Genomic DNA, 13,607 nt, shown 5'->3' with positions numbered 1-13,607 from the left:
CGGGGGGAAGAGAACAAAGGCAGCCTTTTGTTCAGAGAAACTTTTTGCAGCAAGAACAGTGTTATCTTTTGGCTTGGATACAACAGGACAGTGGCAGCAAGAAATTAGACTGTTTGCAACACAAGGGCAACCAGCAGCTGTTTTGAGCTTGGAAACAGAACACAGAGACAACATGATTTTAGCAAAAGACAATCATTCTTTCTTCTTTAATACTTTCCTCAGACCCCTTGTTTTAAGCTGCTTGGAGCACAGAGGCGTTTTTAAAACTTTCATTCTGAGGGCACCTCCCCCTCCCGTGAGAATCACCCAATTCCTCAACATGCATTCTAAAGGTACTTGCTATTTCTACTCCCCATAGTACCCCCCCCCAGTTTGCCCCTGCTCGGGCTGTCTCTATTTAGACTCCAAATCGCCCCTGCTTGGGCTGTCTAGACTTTTAATCACCCCTTCTCGGGCTGTAAATATCCCCCCCTCCTCGGGCTGGAAGTTCGCCCCTTCTCGGGCAGTGATTTTCCCTTGCCCCTTCTCGGGCTGGGTACTCACCAAAAGACGTCCCTGGATTTCACTCACTCACTCACTCACTCTCTCCATTCACACTTTCATTCACTCTTGCCTCGATTCCCAGATGTGGCGCATTGTGACGACTGGAGCGTCCCGGGCCCATGAGAATCCTCCACAGACAAAACACTGTGAGGCGCGCTGGATCTCATTGTCCCGTGACGGGTCAGACTGTCCACCCAAGTCACATCCGACTCTCACGGCACCAAATTGATGTGAATTCCGGTTCGTCCTGGGTCCGCCTTTTTCCAATCAAACAGACTCAGTGGGAATCAATTAGAGGCATTTTATTGCACTGCAGTTGCAACAGGTAATCAGAGGGCTTTACGCTCTCTAACTGATTACAAATTGGTTATAGGTGCATCTTACATTTATACAAACAATCTGAATGATGCTGATACCTTAGACATAGTATACGTGGCAACAAAATGGTGGACTAAGTATCTAGTACGCATGCGAATGATTCATTGTTCATCTGGTGATCACTCCTTATTTGGTTACATCCTGTTTTCTTAACTGTCAGCAAAGAACAGTGAGAATCCTGTGAGAACCAAGTTTCTTTAGATACAATTTAGTGGAGAGAGATAATGATGTTGATCAGGTGAGGCCGTGATGTCCCTGAGCTGGCCTGAGCTGGGCTGGGGTTACTTTAAGTTAGAGTGAGGTATTCTAAGTAAAATGGAGTTACTTTGGTTTTCTAAAACACATCAGGCTCACCCCCCCCCCCCGCCCGCTCTGGTTCAGGCCTAGAAGGAGCTCTATGAAAGAGCTCCTTCCTCCATGGATGCGGATGCTCGGCCCGAACTGAAGAGCAGGGGCGGGGAAAACCCAGCAAGGGCCAAAGCCCCTCCCCCAAAACTGAACGGGCCAATCAGGTGCCTTTGAGGCCTCCTGCAGAGCGTGGCTGGGACAAACTCCCTCCCCTCCGCACGAGGCAAAGGGGAGGGGCATCCCGTGTGGCTTGCTTCTCTTTCTTGGGGGCAGCTTGTCTGGCTCTTCGCAAAAGGACCTAAGCAAAATACAAAAGAAAGAAATATTCTGATCAATGAAGATGCAGAACTCTAGCCTTAACCTCTATACCTCAACCCAATCTGTACTAATGTTAAAACAACATCATTTTAAAATTATCAACACCTGAAGATAACACATAAAATGTTAAGATTTACCAATTTTGAAAATGAAGTTATACAAGCTTGCAATCATATGGGAGGGGGAACACTGTAATATACTGTGAGTAAGCTGAATTCTTTTCATTCGTTGCAAACATAAAATAGACTCAAGAAACATGAGAGGTTGAAGAAAGTGAATTGAAAAGAGCTTATAATAGAGGGAACTACAGCCACGGCTTTTCTCCCCGCTGTTTAAAAGGTGCTGCGATCAAGAAGGGAATCCAGGAATGTTGGAGCCTTCCTTGGACCCTTCAAGGGTGGGCCGAAGGAGGAAGTGAAAGGACGGCCCCTTTTAGGAAGGGGTTTAATTGCCCCGCCCCCTTTTCAAAGGCTGCTTCTGACAGAGCTATGATTTGTCAGGCAGCTTGTCAACCTGCAGCAGGCCTCCAAAGCTCACATGTAGACATATTCTGCTGCAACTGCATCCCTGGCCCAAATCCACCATCCCTCCAGCCACCAAAAGCCCAGGAGTCCCTTCCTGCCCCCTGCCGGCAGCAATCAGGGAAAGAAGAGCCCCCATCATTGCCCGTGAAGGAGAAGACCAGCTTTCCCTCTCAGGGCGGCAGAAGGAAGGGTGAAGACGGGCCCGTCAGAGTTCTCCCCACCAGGCCATCTCCAGTGACCGGGGAGTCCTGCTGCTTAGGAGGACACCCAGCGAGAGACGAGACTTGCCTCTCAGTGGCGCCAGGGGTAGCCATACTGAAGGGAGATGTTCATCTCCTCTTCCCGCTCCACGAATTACTGCTTGCGGCCGGCCGATGTCCACTGAGCTGCCTCCTCCCTCGCTCTTTGTGCCCGCCGCCGCATCAGCTCCCGGACGGGCCGTTGCTCCTCCGTCATGGGCCGGGAGACTTCCAGGTGGGCCGGGGGCGTCCTCCAAGGGATGAATGTGGCCCCATTAAACTCCTGCTCTGCTGTCGTGCTCTGGGGGCCAGGTGGAAGGACCGGATGCTCCGTGGAGGCTTGGTGGGCAGGGAGGAAGGGTTGGTGGGTTGGTGTGGGACCCCAAGGCTGTGGCTGTGGTTGAGAGGCCGGCTGGGGCTGGCCAAAGGTCCTCCCAGCAAGACTGTGCATTCGCAAGGTATTTGCCTGCGCAAGGGAGGAGGGCCGGAGCATGAAGGGACGGGATCCTGGCGGCCTCCACACTGGCATTGATTGTGGGTGGGCCAGGGAGCTAGGGGGAAGGTTGGCCATCGGCATGGCTGCTGGCCTGGCCATGGAGCTGGGCGGTGCCTTCCCCGCTGGTCTGCTTGGCAGGGCTGCCAATGGCCTTGGTGGTGGCTGGGCTATGCTTCCCGATGGTGGCCTTCCCATGGACATCGATGGTGTTTTGGGGGGCACGCTCTGCCCAGGATGTCCCTCTGCACTCTTGGATTTTGCCGGGGGCCCCAGGGCATGGAACACCTGCACGGAGTCCCGCATCATTCTGGCCAGGCTGCTCCTTGGAGTCGGGGGCATAGCCTGGGCGGATCCACTGCCCCCACTTTCTTCCTCTTTGTGTCCCCAGCTTCGGCTTCAGGTGGTAGCAGCCGTGCTTTCCCCCTTCCTGGCAGGACCTGAGGCATTTTCAGCAGCTTCTGGCCTGGCATGATTCCTGCTGGTTTCCTTGGCAGATGGGGTGGGACGGCCAGCTCCAGATGGCAAGTGGGGATCTTCTGTGCGGTTCTCCCTTCCTTCTGGTCCAGGGGTGCTTGGGCCGTCTTTCCTGATCTCTCCTCCCCCTCAGCCTTTGGGCTTCCCTGTGGCACCTTGGGTGCTGGCACGCTCTCTGCCCCTGCTGCCCTTGCCCTCTTTCCATTGTTCTCTGCAGGGAGTTTCCTGCCCACCAACTCCCCATATGAGCGGGCCTTTGCCTTTTTGGGCGCCGAGGTGATGGGGGGCAAAAAGTCAAAGAGTTGCACCCTTGGCTTGGCACTTTGGGTGTCTTTCTCTTGTGGGGCTACCCCATGGGAAGCCGTTCCCTTGGAGAGCAGTTTGGTTTGCTCTGGTGGAGGAGGCGGGAAGAGGAATTCCGGAAGCAACTGCTGCTTTGGAACAAGGAGCTTCTTCTGAATTGGAGGGCCCTTAGGGCGCAGCTGGATCTCCCCAGTGGGCGGGGCTGTTCCTCCCTTGGCCATTCCTCGACCCTGCAGCTGGGGAGGAGATGGTGGGTGGCACTTTTGGGTCCCTGCTAGAAAGGGAGAAGAGAAGTCAGTTGTTTGGGAAAAGATGGAGCAAGTCTGTAACTTCCAGGCAAGTTCTAATAATGAAAACATTTCAATGGACAAAAGTTGCAAAGGAATGGGGTGCCAAAGGCCGGATCTGGGCTCATTCTTTGTGGGCAGCTTTCCCCCATCCCAAGGCACAGATGCTGAGGGAGTGGCATTCCCCCCAACCCACATCAGGCCTCCACTGTTCAACTCTCTTAGCACAAGGTTCTCGAAGGGCTGGTGGGGCCAGTCACGGGACTGTCCTTCCCCCACAATGGTGCACACCCACCTCTGTGTGGTCCCAACTCTGGGATCTTCATTCTTGGGGCAGCACTGGTGCTGAAGCCTTCTGCTTTCTGAGTTGCAGGCTCCTTGATTTGGATGGCCAGTGGCTGCTCAGTGGCAGGAATCAAGACTGAAAGAGAAGGACGGAGGATGAACAGGGGATGGGTCAAGATCTGATCCAGAGCCAGCCCTGCCGTGTGGTAAGGGGAGGTGGTGGATTTCCCCTGAGGGAGGGCGAGGGAAGGTGGCAGGGCTGACTCCTTAGGGGGCTCAAGCAGTCACGGATGGGTGGGGTAAGGGGTGAGGGCAGCAGGAATTCTCATCCGAAGACAGCTTTCAAACATTGCACATCAGGGCAGACATTGAGTCATCCAGTGATCAGCTCTTGCACATTTCCCAAAACTCTGGGCTATGTTTCAGAATGCATGCTCTGTTCCTATGGCCAGGCCTGGAAAGGTGTCCCCCCTGTGTGGAGTGGGAGCAGATGGCGTACTCTAGAAATGCAGCCCCATGGCTAAAGGGATGAGGGACAGTGGTGGGAGAGCTGTCTATGGGGAGAATTGTTGGCCCTCTTGGCAAAGAGCCGAGGAATGCTTCTTGATCTTCTTCCTCCCTGGAGAAGATCAGGGCTCCGAAGAATCTATTTTGAAGACCATGGCCTCAAGAGAAGGATTGCGCCAGACACATGGGAAGGACACAGGGAGCCCTAGGTGGGAGGACGCCCCTTTCCCAACATCAGCACAAACCTCTGGACGCACGTCGAATGTCCGTTGGCTTGCCGCTCCTGGGCTGATCCGGTGGGGCTGGGCGGAACCCCCCAGCGGCAGTGGTGGTGGTGCTGCCTTCTGATTGCAGCCGGTGGGCCAGCAGGACCAGATTCCTCCTGCGCGCCGGGTCCGCCCTGGCTGGCTGGGCCAGAGATGTTCTTGCAGCAGGAGGGATGGGGGCAAGCTGGGCCAGAGATGTTGTTTCAGCAGGAGGGATGGGGGCAAGCATGGCATGTCTGTAGCCAGGAGCCTCCCTCACCCTATGCAAGAGTGGTGGGAGCTCTTCCGGCCCTGGAGGTCGCAGCTGTAGCAGCTGCGGGCTTGGCATGTCACGCCAATATGGATGGTCGAACAATTGGGCCATGGGGCCCGCAGTGGGATGGCTGGGGGCCACCGGCCCAAAGAAGGGTCCGGGGAGATGGTAGGGGGATGCCGCCAGCGAGCCAGGCCACTGGTGCTCCCGCTGCGGCTTCCGCAGATCTCCCTCGGCTGGGTCGCTGTGGTCCCTGCTGTCCCTCCCTTCGATGGACTGAAGGGAGAGGTCAGAGACAGAGGACCACATGGAGGTGGAGCCAATGGTCGCCGTCGGTATCTCGAGGAAGCTGCTGGGCGAACCTCCTCCTTCCCCAGCCGAGCTCGTGCTCGTAAAGGCGGAGCCAGCAGACGGCCTCTTTTCAGTCGACTCATCTGTAAGAAAAAGGAAGGGGGCACCTTGATTTCTGTAATTCCTACAACAGCCCTACAAAGGAGGCCCAACCTACACCTTTCTGATGGGAAGGGAAGAGGCAACTACCCAATTGGCCCGAGGCCTCCCTCTGAACCCATGGCTTCAGTCACTTGGAAGGAGGCGCCCACCTCCCTGCTGGGATGCTCTGAGTATTGTACCACACTTCAGGTGAGGAAGCCCAACAACCCTGATGTGGAGAACTAGCAGCACTCATGCCCCCCTCTGCCTCTTAGTCCTGGAGGACTTCTAGAGGGGCTCCTGCATCTCATTGAGTTTGAGCAGGCCAGATGAGATGGATGATGTGCATGCAGCTGCCACAGTCAGGGCACTTGTCTCTCCCCTGCTATGGTCTGCAAGAGCAAAGAGTCGCTCTCCAAGGTCTGTGGTTCCCCCAACTGCTCAACATTGGCCCTCCTGTAGATGTAGGCCTACAGCTCCCATCATCCCTGGCTGTTGGCCGCTGTGGCTGGCTGGGGATTATGGGAGTTGTAGTCCAAAAACATCTGGGGAGCCAAAGCTGAGCAGGCCTGCTTTAACCGAAGATGCTAAGAACTTTGCCTGGGACCTGGGGGATGCAGAGCACGGAGAAATCTGCTCCCCTCTGAGCATTCTTGGTTCCAGGAGGCCAGAGAATGTTGTGGTTCGAATCGGATTCCAGAGTGAGAGGCAGTTAGCCTGAGCTGAAGGGGCAGCCCTGGGAGGAAAGAGGCCCTCCCAGGGGAACCAGGGAGGAAATTAACCAGAACCAGTGAAAGAACCCCTGTGCACCCATTCTGCCTATGGAAAGCCTCTCCCAAGCAGGAGTCGATTCTTTTGGATACTCAGCACAGACCTGGACACTAGTTCAAACACACCCCTATTACATTCCCCTTCATTGGAATTCTGATTAGGACTGAAGGAGAAACGTAATTCATTCACAAATGATTCTGAATAATTTTCATCTTCCTTTTTCAACACTGATGTCCTTTCTGTCCTGCATGAGTTATTGCATCATGAATTAACCCTTACCGCAGTTTCTCCCCCACCCCACCTTTCTGATTCTAGTTCTAGGTCCGCTTTCTCCATTAAGCCTTTGAGATTCACCCCTTCTGTGCCCTTCATATGTCACATAAGCACCATTGCAGATGTTTTCCTGTGGGGCCATTGCAAGAAGCTCTTTGAAAAGCCTGCAGTCACTCAAGCAGGGACTGATTTTGTGGGTCTTTTCAGCAGAAAGAGCCCCCTCCCTGTTAGAGTTAGAGGGCACTCCACTCCTCTTTCTGAATGGAAATGGAGTACTTCCAACAGGCCTTGCTGTAGCCTCCCTCTCAATGACCATTGCCTCCCTCAAACAGGGATTCCCAGATGTTGTTGACCACAACTCCCAGAATCCCTAGCCGAAAGCCATTCGCAGCTGGGGATGCTGGGAGTTGCAGTGAACAACATCTCGGAACCCCTGTGAGAGGAAACACTGCCCCCTACCTCCTCTGTTATGCATGCTCACCCCTACTGGCAAAATTTAGGTTGTTGACTTCCTTGTCTCATGCCTGTAAGACTTTGGAAGGGGCCATTGATGATTCCTGATAAGAATGAACTATATAAGAAGGCTGGGGAAAGGGGATAACCTCTTTGGACAGACGGTAGAACAAACTGGAAAGGGAAGGTGTGGTATAAAGTCAGATAAAGGAAAGCAAGGGAAATGTGACCCAAGAGCAGACACAGGCCACAATCCATCCAAATGAATTGCCACAGAGTCCCTCCTTTATTCTACCAAGAAAACCACATGGCTTTGTGGTCTCCAGGAATCGACACCAACTCACAACCTTCCTTTTCTTTTTCCTACTGGATGGCACCATTTCCTACCTGCCATGATGACTGTCAATGTCTAAAGAAGTCCACTGGACAGCAAAAACAACAACAAGGACAAGAAGATGGTCTCTCTGGTGAGAGCAGACCAGGCAATCTCTCCAGTGAGAGGAGCCTGCTGTCCCTACTCCTAAACCGCTGGAAAGTCGGTTAGGGAGTGGGCAACTGAAGGGCGATGATGCGTCATTGTTTATCGCGGTCCCTATGGCAACCTGCAGCTGGTGAGGTGGGGGCCAGAAGAATGTCTGAAGCGCATCGTGATGATGCAAGATGATGTCATGGCCAGCTTCACACAGGCTCTCTACCGATATCAAACCATCCATCAAACCATCCATCTTCTTCACTTAGATGTTCAGAAGGGGAGACCAGACCCAAGTTCCGCAGAGTCCATTTCAAGTCTATTTGGCCACTGGAAGTCTCTTTGGGGGTTGAATGGAAGTCCAGCCATGCTCTCAGGTTTCCTCTTTGGCACCTATCAACCAATCAATTATATTTGTGCCCCACCCCTCCAGTACACTTCTGCTTGGGGTGGCTCAGGTTAGTAAAATAGATATAATGTAAAGTAAAAGATTAATAAAATCGAAGAAGTTAAAAGACCAAGCTAAAACCACATTTAAAATGACAAATTTTAAAAGTTTCACATTAAAAGTTATTAATAAACAGCTAAAAACTAAGAACTAAAAAATTAAAGGACCTACTAGACTATAAGCAGCAGATAAGACATAAAAAAGCATCTTTTAAAAGATATGTTATTGTGGTTGTTTTTTTAAAAAACACTGAGGGAGTGAGCATGGCAAAGCTCTTCCAGGAGGGCATTCCAAACCGAGGGGCCACAACCGAGAAGACAACTGAGAAGACCGAGAAGACCCTGTCTCTAGTCCCCACCAACTGGATTGCTGTTAGGTCGGTCAAACACTCATGAAGCCACTTGCGCCCAAGAGATTCTACAGGTAGATCTAACTGTATAATGATGTTGTCATCCACCCCAAATGACCCCAATCTGATAGGGACATCGGAAGCTGTCTTGTACTGAGTCAGACCATTGATCCATCTCATTGAGTATCATCTACACTGACTGGCAGCATCTTTCCAAGGTTCCAAATGCTGGTGAGAGAATCTGGGTAGGTGCATCCATCTGACCCATTTCTCACTTCCCATCTGACCACTCCCCTCTTCTCCCACCTAGCTTTTGGAGTTCACACAACCCTGGTTCGGGAGTGCACCTGGCTCTCTTACCTTGGCTGGGTGCTCCACCTACACAGGTGGGGATCATGTGACCTAGCTTACTCTCTCAAACAGAAGTCGTTGGCTGCCGTAGTCATTTAGCCAGAAAATACCCCACTTCTGTCTGTGCTGCTTCCTTTGTTGATTCTTGGCAGTGTGGAACTTGGATCTTGGCAGTGTGGAACTGAGGGACTGTACCACTTAGGGTTACCATATTCAAGCTTCCCAAATCTGGGTGGCCTGATTTGCAGATTATGCAGATTACAGACAACTAATTTGCATTATTTATTTATTTATTGTACAGATTTGTATACCCTCCTTCTCTACCCTCCCATGTGATTGGATCCAGAGTAGAATCCGGGCAATCCGGGCAGCACATTTGAAATCCACGTAAATCCGGACGGAATTTAGCAGCCGGGTGGAGGAACCAAAATCCGGGGGCTCCCCTAAATTCCAGGGTGTCTAAACACACGAAAGTTCAATGCGGCAGGGGAAACCATGTGGCTAAATGGATTGTAATTGTAGAGCACAAGAATGAAGAGCTCTTCACCACCTTATTTCCCACCAGAGTGAAGAGAACACAAGTCTTTCTTTGGGATACAGATCAATATTTAGTGACCATGTAATATTCAGCCTCATGAAAGACATGTGCTCCACCAGCCTAACAGCTTTGTGACTATGCATTGACTGTTTTATTAATATAATAGCTTTTATGATGTTTATACTTCTACAGTTTTATAGCTTCATCACCTAGTATCTGCTGTTGCAGTTCTATCACTTTGGTAGAATACAGGAGGGGTTGACCATTGCCTCCTCCCACGCAGTCTGAGAAGATGCCTTTCAGCATCTTCCTAGATGGCTGCTGTCCGATATAGTACCAGCGGGGATTCGAACCGGCAACCTTCTGCTTGTTAGTCAAGCATTTCCCCGCTGTGCCACGCCTCTAACCATACTTGTAAATCACCTTATACTTTGTGCTGGTCTATGATCATAATAATGATTGATTGATTGATTGATTGATATTTATGATATTTATGGAGTCAGGGGGGTCACTAACAGGGAACAGGAGGTGAAAAATGTCCCTGGTACCATCAGGGAGCCCCCCCCCGCCCCCCGGCAGCTGAGCAACTTCTCTGAAGAAGAAGATGGGGAAGGGGCCCATCTTTACCTTTTGTCCTGGGGCCCTTGCTACGCCCCTGTGTCGAGTCTGCACATTTATAGGGTTTCCCCACCCACACCCCCTTGTACAACTGCAGTTTGTATTTCAAAAACAATTCATACCTGTGGTCATTCATTATCCATTTTAATTCATAATAAAAATGTGTGTATAAAGACAGATGGTTTCTGCGCTTCTGCTTACGATAGAAGATGAAAACCTTAAGACAGTATAGTTCGTTTTGCGGCAGATATTCTTGCTGGTGGCAAGTCAAAGGTAGCAGGGTGCGGAAGAGAAAATGGGGTGAAATCCTGCTCCTGCACAGTTCACTGGCAAGGACTTTTCAGCCACCTGTTAATGGGTTAGAGTGAGTGAAGTCGAGAAGCATCCGGCCCGGTCAGACGTTCCAATTCCTCATCTAATCTGGGGGTTCTCAACCTTGGCTGAAGCTATTCTGGCTGAGGGTGATGGGTATTGTAGTCCAACAACATCTGGGAATGCAAGGTTGGAAACCCCTGATCTGATAGGAACATCGGAAGCTACCACTGGTCCATCTAACTCGGTATCATCTACACCAGGGATTCTCATCGTTGGGTCCCCAGATGTTATTGGACTTCAACTCCCATAATCCCCAACCAAAGGCCACTGGGACTGGGGATTATGGGAGTTGAAGTCCAATCACATCTGGAGACGCAACGTTAAGAATCCCTGATCTACACTGAATGGCAGCAGCTCTCCAAGCTTTCAAGGCAGGAAACCTTCCCTGTCCTACCTGGAGATGCTTCCAGGAATGAAACCTGGGACCTTTCTCCAGAAATAAGAACCTAGGAAGCTGAGCTATGGCCCATCCTGCAAATTAGAAACTAATCCTCTGCTCTTCCCAATTCCACCCCTCCATTACTATTCTCCATTACCCCGCAATCCTCCTTTATTAATTAATCCAGTCATTCCTGTGTGTGTTGTTCAATCTGAAAGACACTTGTGCAGGGGTTTCCAACCTGGTGCTCCAAATGTTGTTGGACTACAACACCCATCACCCCCAGGTGCTGTGGCCAACCAGTGCAGCTAGGGAGTTGTAGTGTCACAAAATCTGGGGATGCCTTGTTGAGAGCTCCTGCATTAGGCAGTGGGTTTGAACGCAGTGTTTAAAAAGGTGCTTAGTTTTATGCTTGGGAATCCTTTCTTCCATCCCTCTCTTATTCGTTCATTCATTCGATTTCTACACCGCCCTTCCAAAAATGGCTCAGAGCGCTTTACACAGAGAAATAATAAATGAATAGGATGGATCCCTGTCCCCAAATAGCTCACAATCTAAAAAGAAACACAAGATAGACACCAGCAAGAGTAACTGGAGGTACTGTGCTGGGGGTGGATAGGGCCAGTTACTCTCCCCCTGCTAAATCTTATGTTTCTTGCTGGGTGCTGGGGTTGCCAACGCTCCAGGATGGAGCTGGAATCGGCATCAATGATTCGGTGACTGTGGAACGCAACCCTGGAGGTTTTAATGGCTTGATGTGGTGAAAAATATTGGACTAGAATATCTCAAGGTGGGGAATCTCCAGGAATAGCTTCAGAATTGGCAGTCTGCATGGACGCACCTCTTCCTTTCTCCTTTGCTCTGAGCAAAGGTCAGCTTGTCACTTCTGGACGGGAATTGTGCAGAGAGAGTGTAAGCTGGGCTTGATCTGGCCTTCTCCGTTGGACCTTGCCCATTGCCTTCATTTATTGATTGACATTGATATCCTGCTCGTTCTTCCCAGGAGTCCAGAGCAGTGTCCATGGTTCTGTTCCTCCCCACAACAAGTCTGTGAGTGATGTAGAATCGGCTGAGAGATAGGTGACTGGTCCAGAGTGTCCTGGTGAGTTCCATGGCTGGAGCGGGATTCGAACCCGGCTCTCCCAGGTCTAAGTCCAACCCTCTCTCTCTTTAGAGGGAACAGATGAAACAGGGAAAGCAGCAGTGCCTCTGAGCCTGAGCAGACTGCCGGACCTTGAAAAGAGCCGAATCCTGTCTCTGCCCTTTGAGATTTGAAGTTAAGGCTTCAAGGAGAGAAAAAACTTGGCTTTAAACTACCAGAGCTCGGGGGGGGGGGGAGTGGGGCAACGGAGAGCCAAACTGTCCATCTTAACGCTGCCCAAAGGGGGATCCTATAACTCTGATCGTAAAAGGTCAGAGCTGGCTGTCACTGCCTTTCCAGGCTCACTTTCAGGTGCTGATTTCCGCCTTTGAAGCCCTCCATTAAATGGCTCCTGTATGAACCAAAGTTTAAGCCTCCAGGTGCCTCTCCAGGTGAAATCAGGAGGGTGGTGACTGGGGGAAGTCTTCTCAATGGTATAGGAAATATGGTTCCCCAATAAGCGAGGCTGTCATCCATTTTTCTTAGAAGAAGGCTAGCCACAAACTTGCAGGCTTTTCTGATGGGTACCATTTTCTGATGCCCTAGCCTATCAGTTTTCCCTGTCCCTGTCAGATTGCCCCAACCGTGCTGGCTTCTCTGATGGGTTCCCTTTTCTTATGCACTAGGCTGTCATTTTCCCGACAGTTTTCCTTTTCTTATGGCTCCGCAGCTCTGATGCACAAGGCCATCACTTTCCCCTCTCCCTGTCAGATTGCACTACTCACCAACATATTTCTTGGACACAGGTTCAGCTATTAGGTATGTGGTTACTCACCGCACAGGTGTTTAGTAACCTGGACAGGGAGGGCGCAGAAAACGTTTCGTGATGCGGGAGCATGCACAAGCCTAGTGCACTGTGCAGCTTTGAGAACTGAACCTGTCATGTCCCCCTATCTCCAGGTGAGGAGCTCTCGTTGCATCAGGTTGCAGCAGCGGTCCTGCTGTTTGCACGCACATGTCCCGAATTCCTGATGGCTTTTCTGATGGATGGATGTGTGTGTGTGTGTGTGTATGGTTTACTAGTTTTTATTCTGTTTGGTCTTATAACTGTAAATAAAATTACAAACAATCTTTCTCTATCCACCTTATCCACTCCATGCATGATTTTATAAACATCTATCATGTCTCCCTGCAGTCGTCTTTTTTCTAAATTAAATAGGCCCAGATGTTGTAGCCTTGCATCAAAAGAAAGGTCCTCTAGGACCATGCTCATCTTGGTTGCCAACTTCTCCGCCTTTTCCAGTTCCACAATGTCCGTTTTAAGATGTGGTGACCAAAGTTGTAACCAGTACTCCAGATGTTGCCGCTCCATAGTTCTTTATAAGGGCATTGTCATATTAGCATTTTTAGTTTCAACCCCTTACCTAATGATCCCTAGTGTGGGATTTCCCTTTTTACAGCTGCTGCAGATTGAGTCCACGCTTTCAGTGAGTTGTCCACCATGACCCCAAGATCCCTTTCTTGATCAGTCAGAGACAGCTGGGATCCAAGAAACTCTAGGATGGACTCTAGGATGACTCTGCAATGGATGCCATCCAGCCATGGCGATTTCTTAGTTTTCAGTTTTTCAAGACAGTTCGGAACAAGGATTCTCAATGTTGGGTCCTCAGCTGTTATTTGACTTCAACTCCCACAATCATCAATCAAAGGCTATTGGGGCTGGAGATTATGGGAGTTAAAGTCCAATAGCATCTGGACAGCCAACATTGAGAATCCCTGGTTAGAACATCATCTCTTGTCACCGCTATCGGAATCAGTTCTTTAGACCCCATTCCTAAAAAGCCTGTTT

At 50.7% G+C, this 13,607-nt stretch overlaps 2 protein-coding genes across 2 annotated transcripts; both read right to left on the bottom strand.

Moving 5' to 3' along the window:
* Positions 1–1,428: 1,428 nt before the first annotated feature.
* On the bottom strand, positions 1,429–3,711 carry LOC128333283 (mucin-7-like). Its single transcript, XM_053268591.1, has 2 exons — positions 2,400–3,711; positions 1,429–1,567 (listed from the first exon to the last, which is right to left on the bottom strand). The coding sequence occupies exon 1, from the start codon at positions 3,183–3,185 to the stop codon at positions 2,466–2,468; it is 720 nt and encodes a 239-aa protein (XP_053124566.1). The 5' UTR covers positions 3,186–3,711; the 3' UTR covers positions 1,429–1,567; positions 2,400–2,465.
* A 1,225-nt stretch (positions 3,712–4,936) lies between these two features.
* LOC128333246 (uncharacterized) lies at positions 4,937–7,667 on the bottom strand. The gene is made up of 2 exons (XM_053268515.1): positions 7,538–7,667; positions 4,937–5,655 (listed from the first exon to the last, which is right to left on the bottom strand). Exons 1-2 carry the CDS (start codon positions 7,542–7,544, stop codon positions 4,937–4,939), a joined length of 726 nt encoding a protein of 241 aa, XP_053124490.1. The 5' UTR covers positions 7,545–7,667.
* Positions 7,668–13,607: the final 5,940 nt, after the last annotated feature.

The sequence above is a fragment of the Hemicordylus capensis genome, chromosome 7 (genome assembly GCF_027244095.1).
Source record: "Hemicordylus capensis ecotype Gifberg chromosome 7, rHemCap1.1.pri, whole genome shotgun sequence".
Taxonomy (NCBI): domain Eukaryota; kingdom Metazoa; phylum Chordata; class Lepidosauria; order Squamata; family Cordylidae; genus Hemicordylus; species Hemicordylus capensis.
The sequence above is the reverse complement of the archived record's forward strand: the minus strand, read 5'-3'. Positions and strand labels throughout refer to the sequence as shown.